Here is a 24732-nt window from a genome sequence, read left to right as displayed (position 1 = left end):
TTTCAGGCAATTTAGAGTTGATTGGTAGTACACTTTGTAGTGACTTTTTTTGGTCCCTAACATTCATCGAGCTCTGGACTTAGTACATTTATTTTTTCACCATTGGGTCACTACCGAAACGAAAGTTGGTCACTACCGAAACGAAAGTTAAATCCGAAAAAATCACTAAGTGTGGAGGCCAAAATCGTCCCCCCGAAAACCTATTAGGAGTACGTTTCAGGCAATTTAGAGTTGATTGGTAGTACACTTTGTAGTGACTTTTTTTGGTCCCTAACATTCATGTGTGTGTGTGTGTGTGTGTGTGTGTGTGTGTGTGTGTGTGTGTGTGTGTGTGTGCGTGCGTGCGTGCGTGCGTGCGTGCGTGCGTGCGTGCGTGCGTGTGTGTGGGGTCGGTCAATTCATAGATCTATTTCGCTACGATGGGTGTTACAAGCGCCCCAGGGCGCTCGTAACAAACTGCTGCGTAGGACAGCACTTAGGGCTACGCCTCTCCCAGGAGTAGGCGGGGAGTAGGCTACGTGCATGATGCTGTTGCCCGAATGTAGTTTTAGCACACACGTAACTCCGTGCACTTGAGAACCTACGAAGATGGTGTCTCCATAAGCCAGTTTAGATGGCACGCAGGGCACAACCACCTGCTACTAATGAGGGTAGAGCGTAGGTTTCGCCGAGTCCCAGCTGTGTAGGAGGCTCTTACGCAAGCTGCGTAGGCCACGCATGACCTGAAATATACGTGCCTGCTAAGGTACTGCGCAGCCTGTGACGACACACGTTAGACCCGTCGTAGGACCTGCGCAGCATCTCTACGAAGCTCTTTGGGAAACGCGGCCATTGTTACTTCCGCCGAATTAGTTAAATTTTCGCCAGAAACCGACTGTATCAAATATAAGTGACTGGCTATCATAAACGATACAGAACCTCCTCCCTGACAATATCGCCGAGACAGTTTGTTTATTTTTGGACCACAATTCTTATATGAGACGATTCTAAGATGACCCAATGTTATTCTCCATAGAGAAATTACTTTACGAACCTGGGGATGAACGAGTGACGTCAGGACGTCCGTACTCTATAGTAAAGTGAAGTTCTCGGCATACAACTGTGCCATGGCCTAGTAATTCAGCAGCATAATAGGGGGTCCCTGCTTCGTCTATGTATCACCCGAGGGGTCCTTGGCCTGAAACATGTTGAAGACCCCTGACGTACAGCAGCACACAGTATGTATTCATGTTTCCTGCTATGTGACACAAACTGGTCAAAAATATGTTGTTCATCCACATACCTGTAGCAACAGAATGCACTCACTATGTCACTGCCCTCTGACCTCTGACAATCTTCTCACCCACAGCTCCCCAGCCAGTCTCTCAGCCACAGATGGTTGGGGAGGATAGACTGCAGTCACTGTACACAACTCTACAGGAAATACACAAGTGATTACGATCGTCTGGAGAAAGTGTAAGTTCTCTCAAAGTTACTATATTTAGATTATTTTATATTTAGTCTAGATGGAAAGTCCACGCACATAGGGTGGATTTCTTTTCACCACCTGGTGTTTTCTTATTCCTTGAAGTCTGTATTTTAAGATTCTGCCAGGTAACAGGCTGAAATAATGTCCCATGGGGTTCATTTTAACCCTTTATTGCGCATATCCTGACCCAAACCAGAAAATGGAAAAAATAGAAAAGAGCACAACTTTTGAAGGAAACAACCTACAATTTGGAACCAAGGAATTCAATAAAGTGGTTATTATTCAGATTCAAGCACATCTTGACTCTATTACAGGACAAAAAACGGGGGGGGGGGGGAAATGAAGCCGAAAATGTTCAGATCACATAATTATGTTTGTACTAAATACTTAAAGGGATATTTCACTTTAAAAAAAACTTTGGGTCATTTTATCGTCTACTCAGGCTTTTGTGAGCCCCCCAGACCGTTTTTAAGTTGCTTGATTTAGATATTTGATATTCATTTTATCAGACACGCCCCCTTCCTATAAACCTATTATAACTTCAAACTCAATTTTTAACCTGTTACCCGTCCTTGGTTCTGCTGACTCACCCTGCCCTCCTAATACGTGAGGGGGCAGTGTCTTTTCGATCACTTTTTTCATTTATTTTATTTAATTTTTTCATTTTCCAAAAAAAAATATTGAGAATAAATGAAAAAGGTTATCGAAAAAACACGGCCCCCTCGCGTATTAGGAGGGCAGGGTGAGTCACCAGAACCAAGGACGGATGTTTTTCATGAATCTAACATGTTAAAAATGGAGTTTGAAGTTATAATGGGTTTGTATAGGAAGGGGGCGTGTCTGATAAAATTAATATCAAATATCTAAATACTGAATCAAGCAACTTAAAAACGGTCTGGGGGGCTCACAAAAGCCTGAGTAGACAATAAAATGACCAAAAGTTTTTTTGAAAGTGGTGTATTTTTCAACTGCTTTATCTCAATCATTGAAGTGTGTATTTTAACACATTCTCTGCCAGGTATTAAGCCACGATGTGCACACGGATGTAAACAAAGGCTGTCTGGGGGGAGGGGGAGGGTCTCGTCTATCCACCGGAACAAAAACATTTTTACCGTGATCGTCCATTTTGTTGTTATCGGCAGTTGAATATGGCTCGTTTTCACCCAAAAAAAGAAATAAATCCGAGCTAGAAGTTGTTTTTCTACATCTCATAACATAGGAGTGGACAGAAGTGAATCTTTTTGGGATGACGTCACATCCTTCTCTCGCAGTCAAGGGATCATTCATAGGTTGCGGAAGAGCAACCTATGAATTTTCAAATAGCTTAAGCACATACAGTAGGTTTAACGTGCTCATGTAGCCACTAAGCCACGCTTATTTCTCTCGCAAAATCTGGCAACACTGGTCGCGAGACTCGCGACACAGTTGTCTTGTATGATGAAAGAATGTGGCGGAGTTTTTAAACAATTTTTCTGGGATGGTGAATTCAACTACTCCATGCATTGCACTAATGTATATATGTGTAGGCCAAATTGAACATGTGTGTGCTGCTTTGTATGTTCAAGGTTTCGTTTCTTTATTATTACATCAAAGCAAAACAAGTTTTAAGTTTCCAAAATAAATCGATGAAACTGAGGCAGTCTCTGTCCTTTTTAGTCCATGAGCCAGACAAGATTTCATTATCGAAAGAGTGGGCAAAACCATACCTACATTAAATTGTTTATAGGGTCAATATAAGTAAATAAATATGATAACCTTTCCACAGGAGCAGCTTTTTCATATTTATCACACATTTTGTTATTTTCCCCATACGTACAGTACATGACAGGTGAAAAAATTACAACATTAAAAAAATAGTTATCATAATGAAACTTCCCCAGTTGATTACTTACATGAAGACAATGATTTATCGTATTACAAGTTTTCTGAAATTGTATATTTAAATATGTTAATTAGGCATTTAGCAGACACTCTTAATCCAGAGTAATTTGCACTAAGCAAGAACAACACGAGGTAATACATCAAATGCATAGAATAGTAATCTAGGATCATAGGTAAACCAATAATCAGTCTAAAGTATAATATTAAAAAAATCTATAATCGGTACATTGAAACTTAACACACTATAGGAAGCCAGGTCTACAAATGATCATGGCATCTGTCTACATAACATGCTATCCAATTTACATTTTAGCCTTTGCGTAAGACTGCAAGGTTATCAAGACTAGGGCACGTGCTACGCTTGTTCAACAACTCTTCTGAATGTGTAGTGTGGTGAAGTAAATAAGTACTGTATGTACATTTTATTTGGTACAGTACTTCTCACAGAGAAAACTCACAAAGTGCTTTACATTCAACAGAAAGACACCGCACAAAGCATTCAAATGATTACAAACAACAACCACAAAATCTAAGACATTCCACAAATGTTTTTTTAAACATTAGTGTTTTTAAGTGGTTCTTAAAAAAATCCACAGAGGTTGCAGCTCACAAGACCTGTAGAATCGCATTCCATACCTTTTTGTTTTTGGGAGCAGTTAGGGGTTAAGTATCTTGTTGTTTTTAATCATTTGAATGCTTTGTGCTGTGTCTTTATTTTTGTGTTGTATGTAAAGCACTTTTAGTTCTCTCTGTGAAAAGTGCCATACAAATAAAATGTACATACTTACTTCCCCACACCACACATTCATAAGAGTTGTTGAACATGTTTCACCAGACAGGTCATGTCATGTGTTAATGAGGTAATTAAACGTGGCACTGCTATGACGACATTAGAGACGATGGATGATGGTGGTGTTGTTGCACGCACGCACGCACGCACGCACGCACGCACGCACACACGCACGTGCACACACAGGCACACACACATGAATTCCTTGAGTCCAAATTGAATGGAAAATGTGTTAATTTGTATGTTGTACACTCCCAAACATTTGCTATTTGCTATTGTTTGGGTTTTAGTACAATATGTGTAACATAAGGCTAAAAATGTACCCCTTGGGACATTAATTCCGTCTGGTACCTGGCAGAATCTTAAAATACACACTTCAAGGATTAAGAAAAAACAGGTGGTGGGAAAAATTCACCCTATGCGTGTGGACCCCACTTTACATCTAGACTAATTATATTGTTCCTGTCGGACAGAAACCAACTCTCAGTTTTTCAAATTTGTATTTTATTTAAAATCAATCAGTGCTATTAGTGGTTGTTTGAGGGCAAAGTAGAATGTGCTCCATATCAACATGTGTCCATGTTAAAGAGAGCTGATAGCTGCTGTTCCCCTCATGGTTTAGACCATGTTAAACCAATAAAAAAAGATCTCTGTCAACCTAGGAGGGAGAGAGAAGGAGCGTCGGGACATTACACTTCCTTGAATCCACCAGGACACAACAGAAACCAACATGAGCCTCCGTGAAGAAGGGAGTGACTCTGAGAGAATAGAGATGAACCCAGGAAGCACCAAAACATCTCCATTTAAACAGAAGGTGGGCATAGAAATAAAACTGGTTCTATATAAAGACCTTTAACCAAGTCTATTTAAAAACATAGTGTTGTCAGTGAAAAGTTGTAAATGTGTTTTACAGACAGGAATGTGAGGGTTGGGTTTTGTACGCAAGTGAATTAATAAAGAATAATTTATAATATCTCATCACATCCTCTGTTCACACGCTATACTGTGTAAATACACAGTACATATTTGGAACAAACCAACATTATACAACCTGCAGTTATATGAATTTCACCATAATTATGCCCAATAGTGGTGGACAGTAACATTTTTGGAGTGTTTGTTTTCTTGCAAGCTTCACTACATTTCAATTATAAATATTGTACTTTTAACTCCACTACATTTAGATATAAATATTGTACTTGTAACTCCACTACATTTCAATATATTGTAATTTTAACTCCACTACATTTCAATATAAATATTGTACTTTTAACTCCACAAATATTATGAATAAACCACTTAAGCGTTGTTTCAAATATAGTACAAATATAGCTGGTCCACAAGCTCACAACGCATCCCACCGCAACACGTTGTGAGCTTGTACATCTGTTATTTTCACTGTCTTAAAATGTCTTTCTTTATTCATTTCATTTTTCCAATACAGCAATGCAGTGATATTGAGAAGAAAATGTACTTTGTAATTTGTACTTTAGGATTACTTTGTCCACCACTGCCTGTATGCATTGTCCCATAACCTGTGTCAAATATGTTTTCAGAGATGTAAACCAGCAGACTTCAAGAAAAGAGAGTGCAACACCTTTATAGAAGACTCTTCCAGGTAAACAAACCTCCCTTATTGATACACATTAACCACTTAAACCCCAGCATCCATATTCTGGGAAAACCTTCAAAGAAAATAGCAGATCTACAAGCGCACAACATGCCACAACACGTTCTGAGCTTGTAGATCTGCTATTTTCAGCAAAGATATTTAATGTAGAGTGAAAACAGAAAATACACTAGTATAGACTGAATTCCTGGCCACAGCCCCAATTCCGCTCCGGTATACGATTTATGTCCGTGACGTCCTGTAGCAGCCGGCAGCCAGTCTGATAAATGCTTGTTTTACCAAAGCAGACGTGTGTTTGTAACGGTTGTTATTAACAAAGCAAGAGAAATGTCAACATTCAAACACTCATTTGATAAAGGAACATGTTGTGACGATCCCTCACCCGTACAGTACACCCCTGGGAGGATGAAATGACAAAATAGCCCAATAGGCTATGGAGAAAATATATTTCTACATATTGGAATCAACGGCCGTGCGGTAACACAATGGAAACTAGGCACAATGTCTTCACGGCAACACAGTTGATACAAATACAACAGCTTTATGTATTTGAAGGCAAACGTTGAACTGAGTCAGTATTAAATGGAACCGAGACGAGTAATGACTCCTAGCAAACCTGTTCACCTTCAACTCCATTGGCAATAGCATCAATGTGACTGAGGCCCTCCATATTGATATATATGTGACTGAGGACCCCCCATCTGAAAATATGTAGAGCCATAGACTCCCATGAGAGAAGACTGGCGACATCTGTCATTATGTCACATTATTAAAAAATAGCTGAACAATAAAATAGGCTTTAATTGTATAAATTGTTCCTCATTTTGCTGGGGATCCCATGGATCCCCCTCAAGGACCCCTGGGGGTCCCCAGACCCCACTTTGTGAAGCAGTATTGATGTATGGTCCTGTTGTGTCATTAGTGATGGACAATGTCAGTGTGGACGTCCCAGAGATCATCCAACACACATCAACCCAATTGTGGACACTGAGTGGACCAGTGAGCTGCACTCCTCTGAACGGCCCACTGATGCTTTTGGATTGTTGGACTTTGAGGGAGTCAGTTCTTCCAAACGTGTAAGTGTCTGACTGACAATGTGATCAATGTTCTATTGATCACATATATATAAATATTTAGTTTGATCATAAGTTTATTTGTAGTGCTTTAAGGTCCCTGAGGATGATGTCATTGAATCAACCAAATGCATCATTAACGCACGCATGCACGCACGCACACACCCACACACTTCAACCTTCATCCATTTGAACTTGCTCAAAGGTAGGTATACATACTGTACATACAGTAAAGATAAAATCGACCGACCGACCGACCGACCGACTGACTCCTGTACCCACAGACACACAACTTCAATTTTAGAATAGACATTAAGGGTAGAAATTAGTGTGTAAACCCCACCCCCCTTGATATGAAAGATGGGTGTGTAGGTTGATCATCATCACTGTCATCTTCTGATTTGTCTCTTTGATCACCTAGTTCCTGCGTCTGTCATCAGACACTAGACCCTCCCTTGTCTACGACCTGATGACAAGAGACAGAGACCAAGATGGTGGGTGGGGTTGGCTCCCACCCATCTTTGTGGTGTCTGTGGTGGGAGGAGAAGGCAGTGCAGAGGTCAACCCCTGGGTTCAGAAGGTCCTCAGACAGGGACTGGTCAAAGCCTTGGAGAAAACAGGAGACCAGACATGGATATTGACAGAAGGCCTTGACGAAGGCGTAGGGAGATGTGTAGGAGAGGCGGTGAGGGACATCAACAGGGTCCGTGCGGTGGGCATCACTCCCTGGGGCTTTGTGCACAACAGAGACCAGTTGGTCTCTCAGGTATTGACACACAAACACTGTTTACAAATAGTGTTTTTCTCCACCTAATTAATCCTCTTCATAACATTATCATTCTTGCAAACTCCACTGTTTTTACATTGTATCCTTAACTGTATTGTACAATACAGTACTGTATGTAGGCCTACAATACTGTACTGTATGTACTGATATTTAATGTCTATATGTTAATGCCACTCTCTAATAATAATAAATACTGAGATCACACATGCAGAAAGATGTGAATTGTGTTATCATTGTTTTTGATTCCATGAATTAGGAAGTTGCGTAGTACTAGACCATACCCGGTCGACGCATCCGTGGGGGGATATGCGCACATGATCTGGCAACCCGGGAGGCAGTTTGTCCCATAGCTGGGCAGCCCCGTAACCATGGCGACAGTGTTTGACACAAAAACGCTAATAAGAAGCTGAGATTTGGTGAAATTGAAAAACGGGCTTCACAGTTAAGTTCAGATGGTAATGGTCAATGGCTGTGTGCAAAATCAGAGCAATTGCTCCAGCCACTGAGGAGAACCGGGTAGCTTCACCTACTCACCACTACGCCCTTCACTACGCCCTTACTAGAATTATAGTATGACTAGACCATACCCGGTCGGCGCAGCGCATCCGTGGGGGGATATGCGCACATGATCTGGCAACCCGGGAGGCAGTTCGTCCCATAGCTGGGCAGCCCCGTAACCATGGCGACAGTGTTTGACACAAAAACGCTAATAAGAAGCTGAGATTTGATGAAATTGAGAAACGGGCTTCACAGTTGCGTTCAGATGGTAATGGTCAATGGCTGTGTGCAAAATCAGAGCAATTGGTCCAGCCAGTGAGGAGAACCAGGTATCTTCACATACTCACTCACCTACTCACCACTACGGACAGAGGTTACTAGAATTATAGTAGGATATAGGACCCTTTTAGACTCATCTTAGACTCACCAGAAGCCACCAGATAACACACACTGTCAAATGCAATTCCTGTTTTCTTCCATCTCAGGGCAGATATGCTCGGTACTCTGTTAAGAACACAACCAGTGACTCCTGTTGCCTGGACAAGAACCACTCTGGCTTCCTGCTGGTGGATGATGGGAGTGAAGGTCACAGAGGAGGAGAGAAGAACTTCAGGGTCAAGTTAGAGGAACAAATATCTACACAACACATCAGAGGTAAGAGATGGTGGACGTAAAGGATTTTTATGTCACTGGAATTCAAATAATCATGGTATTATTTACCATTAAAAGTAGTAAAACACACAGAAATTTAACTATTTAACTGTGGTTGATTTTTTTTTTTTACTTTATGTTTATTTAGCATTTTTCAGACAGTTAGACAGGGGAAGAACATTGTTTCATCATATCATGGTTGATTTGATGTTGAACTGCTAACAAGAAAAACTAGGCGGCCACAATTGATTATTTTCTAAGTGATTATTATATCAATTCTTTTTTTGATTAATCAAATAATCAATATTTGTTTTATTATAATTTATTAAATTGATTAGTTCAATTAACGGTTGCTCTACTTTTTAAAACAAGGTTAATAAAATCAGCAACCTGTATGGATGAGGAATCACCAAATTACTGTAATAGTCTGATGTGAAATATTATTTATATTTTCAGTTTCTTTGTTGGACATGCTCCTGGCTGTGAAGATGTAAATGTAAATGTATGGCTGCAACAAACAATTAATCTGTGCATTATTTTCTCTATTATTCATTAAATTGGTCTATAAAATAACAGAAATTATGGTTAAATATGTGTTTCCCAGGTCTCCCTTTGTTCACAACAGAAATATATTATTTTGTCTGTCATAGCAAACTGTGAAATTTAATTAAGCTGTAATCAGAGAACTTTGAGGGTGTTTTTTATTATTTTTTTATTGTGAAAAAATAATAAAAAATATATCTCATGGTGCGTTCACACTGGCAGAGACATTGCGGTCCTATATATTCAATTAATCATCAAGACGTACAAGGGGAGAGGGTTGAGTTATGATTGAATAATATTCATATTTCCTTACAGACAGCAGCAGCATAAACATTCCTCTCCTCAACATGCTCATAAAAGGAGAGCCATCCATGCTGGAGGTACTGTACAATCAATACTTAATACTATATTCATTCATTCATTCAATATAATTTGCAATTACAATGATTGTATACAATATAACTTCACTTGAGCCAGGAGCATTATAGCATTGAGGAGTTTGTAGTACTCATGTATGACAGAAGTAGTAAGAAAGGAATGTTCTGGCCACTGCAAATGCTTTAAGTTTGGACATGTAATGTAATTCGCCTAGAAAGAGCTAACGCTGGCTGCTTATCTCTCTGCCTGGCAACACCAGGTTGCCAGGTTTCGGAGAGAAACAAGCAACGAGCGTTAGCCCGTTCTGTTATTAGCGGTTAGCTTGTCGGGCTTTCATCGCCCGTAAGGGTCTCATGGGGCTCCACAATGAGTGCTAGGAGAAAAAAAACAGACTTTGCATTTGTTAAAATAGGCGAATTTGGGCTATCGTCGCGCCTCGTATTATGCCAACGGTGGGGGTCGACAGGGGGATTTGTGGAGTAAATCAATGGGCATTTCTACGTTGGTAAGTGATTTGCCACATTATCAAAGATAACACTAAAAATGAACGGATGTCTCCTTTAACACGTTTGTAGACACTAAAAAGACACAAAGGAGGCCTGCCACTTGCCCAGCCGCCATTGTAAATAAGAATGTGTTCTTAATGACTTGATGAATTAAAACATTTATCATGAAAATAATAAAGAAGCACTTTATATTCTCTTATATCAAAATGAGGGGGAAATGAAAGATTTACACCCCAGCTAAGTGATATAGTCCAAAATGTAGGCCCAGTTGCAGCCATTTTGAAAACTGGTCGGTCATCTTGAAACATGAAACAATTTGGAATATTGCGTGGCCAGAGGGTGATTATCAATTAGGGCCATTTAAAGGTCATCTGTGCCAAAGTTCATGCTTGTTTCACCAACTGAACTATTATCAATTTTCCCGCCTGACTAAAATTGTATGTAAAGAAATTAGAGCCAGGCTGTGAAAGTAGAATGCTATAAAATAATGTATTTAAGAGTAAACTCTCTGTCTGTCTGTCTGTCTGTCTGTCTGTCTGTGTCTCTCTCTCTCTCTCTCTCTCTCTCTCTCTCTCTCTCTCTCTCTCTCATAAATACCTTCATCAGAGGGTGGGTGTGTCTTTGAAGAACTCCACACCGTGGTTAGTGCTGGCAGGTTCAGGAGGTGTGGCTGACCTCTTGAGTGACATCTTGGAGAACCAATCACCTGCCTCTGCTGATGACGACGTGGATAGAGTGACAAAACTGATCAGGAAACACTTCCCTTCTGAAGCCCAGACAGATCAACTTGTTGAACAGGTAAGAGCAATGATTGGTTCACATAGTACAGTGGGAAGAAGGGGTTTTGCACATAGACATATAAAGGTAGACGCCTCCTCCGGCTCTGAGGCGTCTGTATCTCGGGCGTGCACCAGCTTCCGCCCTCAGTCACGTGCGTCACAGAAGGGGACGTTCGGTAGGGCAATCAGAGGCCTACTGAACGCCCCCTCTGTGACGCACGCGACTGAGGGCGGAAGCAATACAAGGGTATTGCGATACAGGTTGCTCCAATGAACTGCAGAGGTCAATGAGATATCTAGGTTTCTATATCTATGGTTTTGCACCCCCTGGAAATATACTTCTGTTTTTTATTGGAAAAAAATGTGCTGAAAACTATGAGCTATGTTAAAAAGTTGTTGAAATATCCCATCTACCATTTTTATGCAAATTAGTTCCGCCAGAGTCAATTTTATATATTTCTTTATTTTCACTATATATCAGCCAATATTGCACTTAACTTAACAAACAAGATATCCAGACCTATGTTTTGAGGGTCAAGGATCACAATTAAACTATTCTTAAAGTGATCACATGTACCTGTGGCATGCTGGTATGCAAATCAGCGCTGCCATTACAATATAATCACATTTGTAACAATTATTATTATGCCAACGTTTTTAGTATTTGAAAACAAATATCATACCAATAACTTTTTTCACCAATGTGTTCATAAAGATAGGCTAACTACTAACACTGGGAGCCAATCAAGAAAATCAAGCGATTCATTTTCATTATTGGGGTTCCTAGAAGGTCAAATGGAAATGGCTATAACACTAACTTCTTAAAAATGCAGCCTTTCCTCATGTGCATACAATATGCAAAAAATACACTTTTTTTTTTCAACTTAGAGAGATGATTTTAGACTCTCAGTTTAATTTGCATGCATTATGTATACATTTAAATCATCATTAAAAGCAGACGGTGAAAATGTATTTCATTGTAGCAATAATCTGCATAGTACAGTATGCACGAGAAGACAAGAATTGAAGAGCAACATCCAAACAAAATAATAACTATTTGAATGTATCGCCATCTTCCTCATCATCATCGATGCCCACAAGATGGCTGATATTTCCGCACAAGAACAAAGCGGGGCTCGCAACTCACTTTTTTAATGCTGCAAAAGTTATTTATTTATAACAAACAGCAGATAGTATATGACGTTTCGACCCTTTCGATCTTTTTCAAGTATAAACAAGAAAACAGGAAATTACCTTATTACATTTATACAAAAATGAATAAATTGGTTATCAGCCCCACCTGGTGATCAGGGGCGGTACGAAGACTTACATGATTTCTTTATAAACATTTCATAAATGAAAACAATTCATCCTTTAATTTTTTTCAGAACATTTTAGAACATTTTTTGAAAAGAATAATAGTAATAAAATATACAATGCCTACTAGACTACGCCACCTTTTTCTAGAGGGAAGGTCCTCTTTAACAATGCAATGCACAGGTTTGTGTAACCAAGGATTGAGCATGAAAATAAGACATAGAATGATTTTAAAAAGGCTGTTTATTCTTTTTCCTTCATAAACATCCTTCATGAACATAAATATTCAAGCTTTTAAAATACACACTAGACTAAAACCCAACAATCATATAAATAACCAACACATACAATACCATACATTGGGTTTACGTAACAGAGGAGGAGAAGGAGCACAGCAGCATGGAATAAGGGCATACTTTTTTACCATACTTACTAATTCACCAGGTGGCCAATATGGTGATACATTTAGAAAAGCCATGCCTTCCAGCTCTTCTCCTCCTCAGGTACACCAACCTTACAGCAAGCTAGGGGATCCCCTGAAAGCCCAGCCATTTTAAACCATGTCTGCCAATTAACCGCACCCTTGATTAGATCATCTTGTGACCTTTGACCTTGACCCTCAGGTTCAGAGCATTTGCCAGAACAGGAAGCTGATAACATTCTACCATGAAGGGCAGGAGAGACCAGAAGACTTTGATACAGTCATGTTCAAAGCCCTGATGCCAGGTACAATATAGAACAATAATTCATATTATATTAAATAGTCTTTACTTCTGGGAGGTGAAAGACGCTGTGGGCTGCAGCACATTATGATGTTCATTTAACATGCTGTGTGTGTGTGTGTGTGTGTGTGTGTGTGTGTGTGTGTGTGTGTGTGTGTGTGTGTGTGTGTGTGTGTGTGTGTGTGTGTGTGTGTGTGTGTGTGTGTGTGTGTGTGTGTGTGTGTGTGTGTGTGTGCACGCGCGTTTGTTTGTTTGTTTGTTTGTTTCAGCCAGTAAGCGTTGTGCATCAGATAATACCTTCCCTTACAGTAAGGAGCTGATTCTAGCAGTGGGATGTAACAGGGTGGACTTTGCCAGCAGTGAGATTTTCAATGATGTCATCAACGTCAACTGGACGGTGAGAAACAACATCACAACTTACATATAATCACTGCATGTAAATACTGTCCTGTCACCTAGTGGTACAGACATACTGTGGATTTGGAGTTCCTGCTACATTATGTTGTACATTCTGTAACCAATTTAGCAAACAACACAAATAACTTTATACAAATGCTTTACAAGCACACAAAACATGCCACAAAATCACAATAAAATTATCATCATTGAAAGACTACACATTATTAACACTATAGATAATTACAAAGAAATGTCATTATTGTCTACATTATGTTTCCTTTTCATTTTCTGGTCTACACCTCAAAAACAGTTAAATAACCGGTGTCTGTTTTACCTCCACTGTGTCCAACAGGCTGAAGCTCTGATGGACTGCATGACATATGCACTGATCTACGACAAGCTCCAGTTTGTACCTCTGTTCTTTAAGAACAATATCCTGACTTATGGCCTCCTCGAGAAAATCTACAGCAGAGTGGCTAAAGACACACTGGCCTACAAGCTGCTACTGGAACGCTTGAATGAGCGACTGGGAACCTCAGACCTTGACTCTCTGAAAGAGATCAGTCTGTTTGAGGTGGGTTTAGTGAAATCTATATTATGACCTTTGATTGATTAGTGGTTCTGAAGAGATGACCTTCACTCACTACTTAATGCTGTAATGTTGGGGGGGGGGCAGTTAAACTCACAGCACAATCTACTTGGAATGTAAATCAAATGTGTAATTCTTTGGTCAATAACATGATCTTGAAATCATATTATCTGTTGAAAATATGGGCAGAAACTTAGTATGGCCAAAACTGTTACTTTTCATGAAATTGGTAAAATAACCTGTGTTCCAATTGGCTACAATGTAGTTATTAATTAGTCAGCTCTTTTCATCTTTTCATTGGTTCAATATTTATGAAATCCACAGACACAGCCTGCAGGAGCTTGTAGATTGGCAAAGCCGCTTGATTTGAGAGGACATTTGGGCTTGATGATGATGGAGTTGTGTCTTATGCTCTCTCTCTCTCTCTCTCTCTCTCTCTCTCTCTCTCTCTCTCTCTCTCTCTCTCTCTCCAGGTGTCAGGTGTCTTGAAGAAGTTAATGGTTGATGTGAAGCCTTTCTACTTCACTGTTCTGGGTCTAGAAGACTTCATCTCTGACAAGAAGGCTCTGAAGGTATTCTTCTGAATATATACTACTGTTATGTTCTTTCATCTAATCTTTAAATAGTCAGCCTCTACTGTGCTGTAATATTTCAAGGATCTGTTACACTATATCAAACTCTGTACAAATGTATGTGAATACAACCATAATACAACCCCAATTTAAAACAATCCCAGATTGGGCCCGGCATCTGGCATTGGCTTTAAAATACAAAAGGATTTTAATGGTTTAAATCATATCTCCCATTTCCTCTTCATAGTCCTGTTCTTCTCTCCTTCTCAGTGTGCCAAAGAGCTGCTGGATGGAGAATGTTCATACAGGAACAAGCCCTGTGAATCCCCTTGGACTGATTTATTTATCTGGGCTGTCCTAACAAGCCACAGTGACATGGCTGTTTTCTTCTGGGAGAAGGTAAAACACATGATGCTCACAGAAGGCTTTATCTATATGTACATGTATATGGTGTGTAGTGTGTCTGTAACCAGCCCTCTGTCACTGTGTATCTCTGTCCCTTTGTCCCTCTGTCCCTCTGTCCCTCTGTCCCTCTGTCCCTCTGTCCATCTGTCCATCTGTCTCTCTATCCGTCTCCCAGGCAAAGGAGTCAGTGCTGAATGCTCTGAGTGCTTGTAAGATGCTTAGAGAGATGTCAAAGATGGAATATGGGACAAAGACCAAACTTTCCATGAAAGAGCTGGCACAGAAGTTTGAGAACCTGGCACATGGTGAGACCTTTAATAAATCATCAGACTGAAGTTTTTAAGTTGTGGTTCCTGAACTGACTGATACATACATACATACTGTACGTACACATTTGTTTATTACATAATGATTTCATTGTGCGTGGTATTTTTCACCTCAGATGTGTTAGGCTCATGTTGCCAGAGCGATGAGAGGAAGTCCTTCGCGTTGCTCAACACAGAGTCTCCAGTCTGGGGAACAAACTGCTTCCAGATGGCCATAGCTGTTGAATCACTCCTCTTCTTCAACCATGATGCATTACAGGTAGGTCCATCTCTAACTGGCTGGTTCAGCTGGTCACAGTCTGAGTTATGTTACCATTTTAACATTTACAGAGATGTTATTACAAAATATAAATGCTACAGTACGACTGTGTTTCCTGCATTTTTGGGTGAGAGGGGTACATAGAACCTTTTCATGGTGGATGGGGAACATAAAGCCCGGGGGACATAGAACTGATGCCAGACGAATCAGCTATTCAAAATGAGTCACACTTTGTTTTTTTCCCACCACCACCCCAGCACCACCACTCGGCTCTGCTTTCCCGAAGGGTTCTCTTTCCCCTGGGGGGGTTTGTTATAGATGCACGTATATCTCCCTGCTCTTAAATGGTTGTCTGCTACTGTGCTGAGCAGGGAGTAATGTATAGCATAGCCTGAACGCCAAGATCAAATATAATATTCACACTTGTACTTACATGTTATGAATACAATGTTTTCAAGCAATTAAAGGAGAGATCCGCACATTTTAAGTGTTATCTTTGATGTGTCGCTAATCACTCACCAACATTGAAAGGGACGTTGAGTTATTCCAGAGAGTCCCCTTCGTCCAGTCTGGCGACACCCTCCGTTGGCATAATGGGAGCCCGTGGAAGAGTGAAAATCGTCTATTATAACCGATGCAAAGTTAGTTTTTTCTCTACAACTGCTCATCGTGGAGTCTCATGATACTCAAACATGCACTGAATGTCGCGAACGAGCGACCATTCGTGCAGAACGAGATGACGCAGGTTGCTTGTTTCTTCCATAGAACCTGGCGTCTATGGAAAAACAAGCAAAACAATTTGTGGGTTATCTGACTGATAACAAAAGAGTATTGTCCACTTTACTGAGAAGACTGTCCAAATGAGTTCTTGCACATGTGACTGTTTGTACCCTAATGTAGTTTTTAACCTGGAAAACAAATTATCCTTTAGTTCTGAGAAATGGTTTTGGAATATACTGTAGCTTATGAAAATCAAATGACATACAGTAGTTAAATTACACTCAGCTGTGTGCTACATTAACACAGACATGACAAAAAAACTGACCGTTCTGCTTCACAGTCCATGCTGTCTCAGGTTTGGTGGGGTTACCTGGAGGGAGACACAAAGGTGTGGGGATTCCTTCTCAGCCTGGCTCCAGTCTCTGTCTTTGTGAGCAACATAGTGATGTACATCCTCTTCCTCGTCCTGTTTGCCTACATGCTGCTGGTGGACTTTAAGCCACCGCCCCCTAGTGGGCCGTCGATCAGTGAATGGGTGCTGTACTTGTGGGTGTTCACCATCTTATGTGAGGAGATCCGACAGGTGAGTGGAGGGAGATTCTCTCTCTCTTTTTGCATTTCCTGTGTTAAAGGGATATATATTTATTGTTTTAATTGGGTAATTTTATCGTCTACTCAGGCTTTTGTGAGCTCCCCGGACAGTTTTGAAGTTGCTTGATTAAGTATTTAGATATTTGATATTATATTCATTTTATCAGACACGCCCCCTTCCTGTACAAACCCATTGTAACTTCAAACTCCATTTTAACCATGTTAGATTCTTCAGAAACACCCGTCCTTGGTTCTGGTGACTCATATTGTCCTTCTAATACACAAGGAGAACAAAGTTCAATTACCTTTTTAATTTTTTGGGGGGGAAAGGAAAAACAAATACAATAAAAAAAATTAAAATAATAAAATGAAAAAAGTAATAAAAAAAACACGGCCCCCTCACGTATTAGGAAGGCAGGATGACTCACCAGAACCAAGGACGGGTGTTTTTGATGAATCTAACATGTTAAAAATGGAGTTGTATTGGAAGGGGGCGTGTCTGATGAAATGAATATGAAATATCTAACTACTGAATCAAGCAACTTAAAAACTGTCTGGGGGGCTCACAAAAGCCTGAGTAGATGATAAAATGACCCAAATTTGTTTTGAAAGTGAAATATCCCTTTAACACACTCTCCCAGTCATCCAATAAACTATCTATATAAGTACAACAGTGGAATGAGGTTTGATTCATGTGTCATTAATATAACCAATTGACAAAAAGAATGAAGGAATAAGCCTTCATTTATCAAATATTCACCATTATAATCAGATTTTAAGTTATTTTTCTATTGGCAAGTTTGTATGTTTGAATATATATGGCTATGAATAATGCAGTATAAAGACTGTTTAAAACTGATGTTTAGGTATTTAATTTAGCTTATTATGATTATTATTATTTGAATCTTTTTTGTCCACATTGTTGAGGAGGCTCTAAGTAGAAAAATGTCACTGCCTGCAATGTCGCCACAGCTGTAATGTAAGTGCAGCTGAGCTGATTGTCTATCAACTGTAATCTATCGACTTGATTCAGTTTGATTGATGTGTTTAATTACTTTCAGGCATTCTCTGTGAGCAACCGGTACATGAATGTCTGCCAGAAGATGAGGCTTTACTGGAAGGATGTCTGGAACAGGTGTGACGTCATTGCCATCAGTCTGTTCATTATTGGTCTCATCACCAGGTTGGTACAAAGACATTTTTCTTTACTATTCCTTGAAGTAAATAGAGAACTATGATAGATACAGAAACCGTGATAATAATCATACAATCATAAAAATAGGAGTTTGATTTAAATGAAATGAAATGTTTTCTTCTGCTCGTGTGCTTCAGGATGTTTGAGTGGTCCTATGAGTTTGGACGATCCGTCCTGTGTATCGACTACATGGTCTTCACACTCCGTCTCATTCACATCTCTGCCATTCACAAAGAGATGGGACCAAAAATCATCATTGTTGGCAGGATGGTAAGATATAAGACAGATGCTGTTTTATTACATGGCTTGGTTGAATGCTTGATTCTGGTCAATCATTGAATTCAGCGGTGTATATGTATTTTTGAATAATGCCCTCTGAACTCAATAACTTTGACTGCCAGAGTAATAGTGTAATAGTGTGCCACTGCTGCCAGCGAAAACGAGCGGTTTTACTGTACCTTTGAACAATGATGGAATATTCTCTGTGACCGCTGTCCTCACGGAGATCGGCTCATTACATGCACAGGGTTGTCGTAGTATGGGGGGAAAATAAATTTGCTCGCGGTAATCCATTGCACAGCTGTGGCCATTTGAATCAGGCTTGTTTTTGTCGTAAAGCAAGAGGAACGGAGATATAGTCATTTCCCCACACGAAATACACAGGAAATAAACAAGATTTTATTTTTTTAAATGACTTCAATTCCGGGTGTGTCGTCGTCAGGCAGTGAAAGCATCATTCATAGGGTAGATAACAGCGGCATCTGGTGGAAAACCACTGAGCACACACAACTCGTCAGTGGCAGGCAAAGAGTTAAGTAGCCACGTAATAATCATATTTGAGAAATAAATAAATATTATAATGAACACAAAATGTCTTCTTTCTCACTGTGCAGATGAAAGATGTCGCCTTCTTCCTCTTTTTCCTGGGGCTGTGGATTATGGCATATGGAGTAGCCAATCAGGCACTGCTCTATTCCTACGATCCCAACCCAAGTCGTATCTTCCGTCGCGTGATCTACAGACCTTACCTCTACATCTTTGGAGATTTTAATCTTCAGGAAATAGAAGGTGTGTGTGTGTGTGTGTGTGTGTGTGTGTGTGTGTGTGTGTGTGTGTGTGTGTGTGTGTGTGTGTGTGTGTGTGTGTGTGTGTGCCTGTGCCTGTGCCTGTGCCTGTGCGTGCGTGCGTGCGTGCGTGCGTGTGTGTGTGTGTTCACAATGTGGTGCGCTTTGATAATGATTTGATACCGATTTCATTCTAGACAATGTGATTCAGTGTGATACTATGTGATAAAATGTGATTCAACACAATGCAATGAATTTAGCATTACATTTCAGTTCAAATCAATTTATTGTTGAACTGTAGGTTAGTAGGTTCTGCATCTCTGTCTAACAACCCAACTCATAGAATTCTGGAAAACAGTGTCTGCTGGATATTGTACAACTGTTTAACTATTCATTATTTGCTAAAACATTTAGGCTATTAGCTTAAAATTGCATGATTATATCCTGGAACTGTATACCACTCCCAGCAACCGTTTATACATAAAAATGTTTTGAAAAAGGTTGCACAAACCACATACCACTTTTGGAGCTAGAGAGAACATGATAAACACTTAAATTCCTACTCCTCGTAGGATATTTGAACAATATGCATGAAAATTAGGGCTGCACATGTCTTGCTTTTTCTCTCTAAAAATGTAGCTAAGGACCAACATGAGACATGGGACTAAGGTTCAATACCATTCTGACTAGATTATTCTCAGCTGTTTGGAGTTCAGTTTAAATCTGTTTCAGGGTGCTACTGTACCATGTAATAGAGGCATAGTCAAACTGAAGCTGTATTAAAACTGACAATAACAATTGCAGGATTTCTTTATCCAAAGATTTCGTAGACCACCTTGTTATAACTCTTTGTCAAAATCACAACCAAAGTATTTAACATGTTTTTCAATCAAAGTGACTCGTACTATAATACTGACTCTCTATGGTGGTATAAGAGCACCTCTAATGACAATAGAATATGAAGTTGATTGCCCACATGCTGTCGTGTTGCGTTGCTTCGTCCCCGTTATTGTTGCTTGCAGCTATATTTATATTTGTTTGAGTTTCAGTATACAAGTTTATATTTTACTACAACCTGCCCAACGCTTATTATTATTATTATTATTATTATTATTATTATTATTATTATTATTAGTACTATTACTATTACTACTATTACTCTTAATCATCTTCTTCTTCTTCTTCTTCTTCTTCTTCTTCTTCATGTATTTGTTTGTTTGTATCAAAGTGGGACAGGAGTGGAACATGAGCTGCACTAAAAACGTGACACAGATAGATGATGGTGCTGAGCCATGCATGAGCGAGTACCACAACTGGCTGGTGATCATTCTGCTGGTGGTTTTCCTGCTGGTCACCAACATACTGCTCATCAACCTGCTCATTGCCATCCTCAGGTAGAGAACCAGCCTTCTGTCTGTCACTCCATTAATGTTACTCTGTCTTTCTTCTTGGTTTCCTGAACTAATCTCATCTCCTCTCATCACCTCTGATCTTACCTTCATCTTTCCAACACTTCTTATTTAACATGCAGGTGCATAAACATAGCCAATAATAACAGTTAAGGCATTATATTTGGGACTGAAAACGATTTGACTGTAAATGAATAGGATATAGAAAATAATTACAGCTTCATCTTGCATAAGGCAGGGATTCATTATCTAGGCTACATTCGCGCAGGTTTGTCCGTGGCTGCATGCGTCATGATTTCTCTGCATGTTGCATCATTAGTTTCATGCCAACACATGTTCTTATGAATAATGAGCAATAGTCTAAAAGTCGGGCTGTCTGCGCAAATCTTTCATAAGGTTGATTGATTAATCTGGCCAGCAATGAATCAAAGTTTAAGCTAGTCACCATATATGTTTGTTTGGTGACATAATTATATGTTGTGAGTGCGTCCATGCATCTGCTAGATGCAACTTTGGGAAAGTTGAATAAGCTTTAGTGGTGATCTTCTACAGATGCTCTGCTTTATTAATTAATTATTATTGCTTTTTCTGTAAAGCACTTCTGCTTTATTTTAGGTTGTATTTTTTAGTTTGCTCTGTAAAGCACTTTGAGCTGCATTCATGCCATGAAAGGTGCTATATAAATAGAGAGAGAGAGAGAGAGAGAGAGAGAGAGAGAGAGAAGCAGCCACAGAGAGGCGCATAGGATTTGACATGCGTCTGATTTGCAGACAGTGATAATAATGAATTACCGTGTTTTTAAGTGAGGTTTGGACACTGACCAATCCTGCACCGTGATTGGCCAATAGTCTACAACGCAGTCTACAACGCTAACCCTTCCACAGTCAATGCAAATCTATACTTTTGCAAAGTCAGCCAATCACATTACAGCTTGTGTCATCACCACTAGCTGTAATGTGATTGGCTGACTTTGCAAATTCAGGACAGTGATTGGCTAGCGAAACACATGACACATGTGCAGCCCTATGAATAGCAGTATGGTCTTAAAAAAACTCATTTTTTTTAAGTGAGTCATGTTGTGATGACCACACACCGCCCACTTCACGTGATTTTTGAGTGGTGCCGAAGGCAACCACTCCTATACGTGGCTTTGTCTGTGTGTCCGTATGTCTGTATGTCCGTGTGTCCACCAAGCTAACATTGGTCAAGCATCACGTGACACGTGACAATATGTTGAAAGGGTGTGCTTTGATTGGCTAGCGAGACGCATGACGAAATAGAGCCCTATAAATAGGTGTGTCACTTTGAAACATTGCTTACATGTTTCAAAGTGACATCAGTGCCATCAGCCAAGCTAACATTGGACATGTTAGCTTGGCTGATTGAACATGTTAGCCAAGCTAAGCAAGGCACCACTCACTTCACACAGGGTGTGATTTTTTTAATCAGTCAGGATGTCTGGAGAGAATGTCATTTTTCAGTCTTTCTTGCCAGGAGCCACCACTGGTTTTGTAGTGGTTTGATTTGATAGTTTGTTGTTTTGTGCCTTCAACCCTCCATGCAGCAACACCTTCGACAAGGTGGAGGTGAAGAGCGACATCTACTGGAGGTTCCAGCACTACAACCTCGTGATGGAGTACCAGTCCCGTCCTGTCTTGGCTCCTCCGTTCATCATCCTCTCACACCTTCATTCCCTCTTATTTGCTTCTGATAACGACCCTTGTTGGGACGACGACGTCTGTGGTCAGTTTTTGATTTGTATTAAATCTAATGAACATAAAAAATACTTATTTAATCTTTTATCTTTTGGTAAAGGTTATAGTGTGAAGTCTTGAACAACATGAGAATCATTGATAACTATTTATTGTCTGTGCATGCATGGATCTACTAATGCATGAATCTACTATTGCATATTGATGCATGAATGAGCCGGTTACAATGATGGGAGTCGTTCCTGAGGCATTCATCTTAACAAACTGATCTCATCTGTACATAATAATGTGTAACTGTGTTTTTAGTATCTAGCAATCATTACATTGATTATGATGGTAATCAATGTAATTATTTGATTTGTTGGCATCGTATAGGCCACACTTTTCAGCCCAACATCAGCTCACAGCTGCTGAGATACTGTATACATAATGGTCATGGTGCATGACAATAATTTAACCCTTTTCCCCCAATGGTTAGGAATCATGGGGGACATTAAAAAAGGTTACCCGACGGAAGAAGTTAAGAAATGGGAGACCAATCAAAAGAAAATCATCTTGACAGCCCAGAGTGAGACAGAGAGAAGCAGTGACTCTGAGAGGATTAAGCAGATTTCTGACAAGTAAGATGGTGATGATGACTCCATGTCAATCACTAAATGGTTGGCTATTGTATTTGCTAACGCGGAAGGAGGCGCGCCCAAGTGGAGCTTACTATGAAAGTCTGCTCGGCTTGTGTGTGTGTGTGTGTGTGTCTGTGTGCAGTGCACTGCCTGGGTGCGGCCAACAGAGTGCACCAGAGTGCAGCTACAGTCAAAACACAAACACACACACACACACACACACACACACACACACACACACACACACAAAGTCTGTAAATATACAATATTTTCGAGCTGCGTTCGCTTCCAGCGTTCGCGCGTCTTACTTGTGTATTGTATTGTATTGTATTCGCTTGCCCCCTAGCCGCGCATGGGGCTCTAGTGAGGGCTTGCTTATTTTGTGTGTGTGTGTGTGTGTGTGTGTGTGTGTGTGTGTGTGTGTGTGTGTGTGTGTGTGTGTGTGTGCGCGCGCGTGCGTGCGTGTGTTTTGGCAGAGTGGACAGTGCGTTCAAAGAGCTGACTGAACAGCTGACTGACGTTGACCAGAGACAGAGAGCTTTGGAGACCAAGGTATAACGTCCAGATGTTTATTTAATTCTCTCCTGTTTCTACGGCTAACCATTGATCTGTGATGACTTATCGTGTTCTTATGGTTCAGTCCTCAGGAATAATTGAGTGCAAATATTGGCCTCCATTCTGTAAAAGAAGAGTTTTATCATTTCAATGTTGACATTCATGCCTGTATGCTGTTTTTATTGTTTGTGTCCACTAGATGGAGAATGCTCTCAGACAGATCTTCGACACTTTGGCCAAAGCACCCTGGAACAAACCCTGTCAACCTAAACATCCTGGACCAAACCCCCGTCAACATAAACATCCTTCATTAGAATGAGTTTATCTTGTATTACTACATGGCTTGGTTGAATGCTTGATTCATATTGGTCAATCACTAATTCAGCGGCATGTTATTCTTGAATAATGACCTCTGAACTCAATAACAGACCGCTGTCTAATCAAAGACTCAGAGCACCTGCTCATATCAATCTGTCCAATCAAAGACTCAGAGCACCTGCTCATATCAATCTGTCTAATCAAAGACTCAGAACACCTGCTCATACAGTATCAATCTATCTAATCAAAGACTCAGAGCACCTGCTCATATCAATCTGTCTAATCAAAGACTCTGAACACCTGCTCATATCAATCTGTCTAATCAAATACTCAGAGTATCTGCTCATATCAATCTGCGCTGCTTGATTTTGTGCTGTATCCAACATGGCCGCCATGTAAACAAACACACCATGTCATTTGCAGCTAAACGTTGCTCTCAAGAATGTTTTTGAAAACATTTGAAGTGATGTATAGACAATGCAGTAACCGAATATTGATACAATCAACACTTCCTGTTGTGTTCCGAGGCACACTGGACTCACCTGGCAAAAATGTACGGACTACTTTTATTACCATAAGCAATTAAATCCTTCTTCTTGTTACTTTTGGGTCAATTCCTTAACTCATTAAGTAGTCGTGTAATAAGCGGGATAATTAATGGGGAGCGGGTCATTATTGAGAAATAAACCCCTTCTTCTTCTTCAGGGTGATTAGACACCTCCTCTTCTTCAGGGTGATTAGACACCTCCTCTTCTTCAGGCTAATTAGACCTCTCCGCTACCGTGTCAGGGTGTAATCACCCTGTCATCCTGTTTTACACAGCAGCCTCGTGTTAAGTGGTCAGATGGGCGGGCCGGGAACGCTTTAGAGATTTAAAAGTGGACCTGATCCTCAAGAGGTTGAAAACCGCTGGTCTAGAGGAGCAGAGTTATTTTATTTTGATAAAAAAAAGAACGAAAAGAAAACATGCCGGTG

The 24732-nt window shown here is 40.1% G+C and overlaps 3 protein-coding genes across 3 annotated transcripts; all 3 read left to right on the top strand.

Annotated features, from left to right (window-relative positions):
- Positions 1–4869: 4869 nt before the first annotated feature.
- On the top strand, positions 4870–8801 carry LOC311044906 (transient receptor potential cation channel subfamily M member 4-like; the record flags this gene model as incomplete). The annotated part of the gene is made up of 5 exons (XM_084056716.1): positions 4870–4953; positions 5696–5757; positions 6692–6845; positions 7264–7608; positions 8613–8801. 5 exons carry the CDS (start codon positions 4870–4872, stop codon positions 8799–8801), a joined length of 834 nt encoding a protein of 277 aa, XP_083912842.1.
- Positions 8802–9618: 817 nt separating this feature from the next.
- Positions 9619–14023, top strand: LOC311044905 (transient receptor potential cation channel subfamily M member 5-like; the record flags this gene model as incomplete). The annotated part of the gene is made up of 5 exons (XM_084056715.1): positions 9619–9701; positions 10812–11003; positions 12925–13027; positions 13293–13420; positions 13775–14023. The coding sequence occupies exons 1-5, from the start codon at positions 9669–9671 to the stop codon at positions 14021–14023; spliced, it is 705 nt and encodes a 234-aa protein (XP_083912841.1). The 5' UTR covers positions 9619–9668.
- A 485-nt stretch (positions 14024–14508) lies between these two features.
- On the top strand, positions 14509–23753 carry LOC311044904 (transient receptor potential cation channel subfamily M member 5-like; the record flags this gene model as incomplete). Its single annotated transcript, XM_084056714.1, has 12 exons — positions 14509–14583; positions 14854–14982; positions 15164–15293; positions 15431–15573; positions 16634–16876; positions 17946–18067; positions 18217–18349; positions 18973–19147; positions 20372–20537; positions 22117–22295; positions 22743–22884; positions 23639–23753. The coding sequence occupies 12 exons, from the start codon at positions 14509–14511 to the stop codon at positions 23751–23753; spliced, it is 1752 nt and encodes a 583-aa protein (XP_083912840.1).
- Between the last annotated feature and the right edge of the window lie 979 nt (positions 23754–24732).

This window comes from Gymnoscopelus microlampas (genome assembly GCF_963454915.1).
Source record: "Gymnoscopelus microlampas genome assembly, chromosome: 5".
NCBI classification, from domain to species: Eukaryota; Metazoa; Chordata; class Actinopteri; order Myctophiformes; family Myctophidae; genus Gymnoscopelus; species Gymnoscopelus microlampas.
This window is presented reverse-complemented; position numbering and strand designations above follow the sequence as displayed.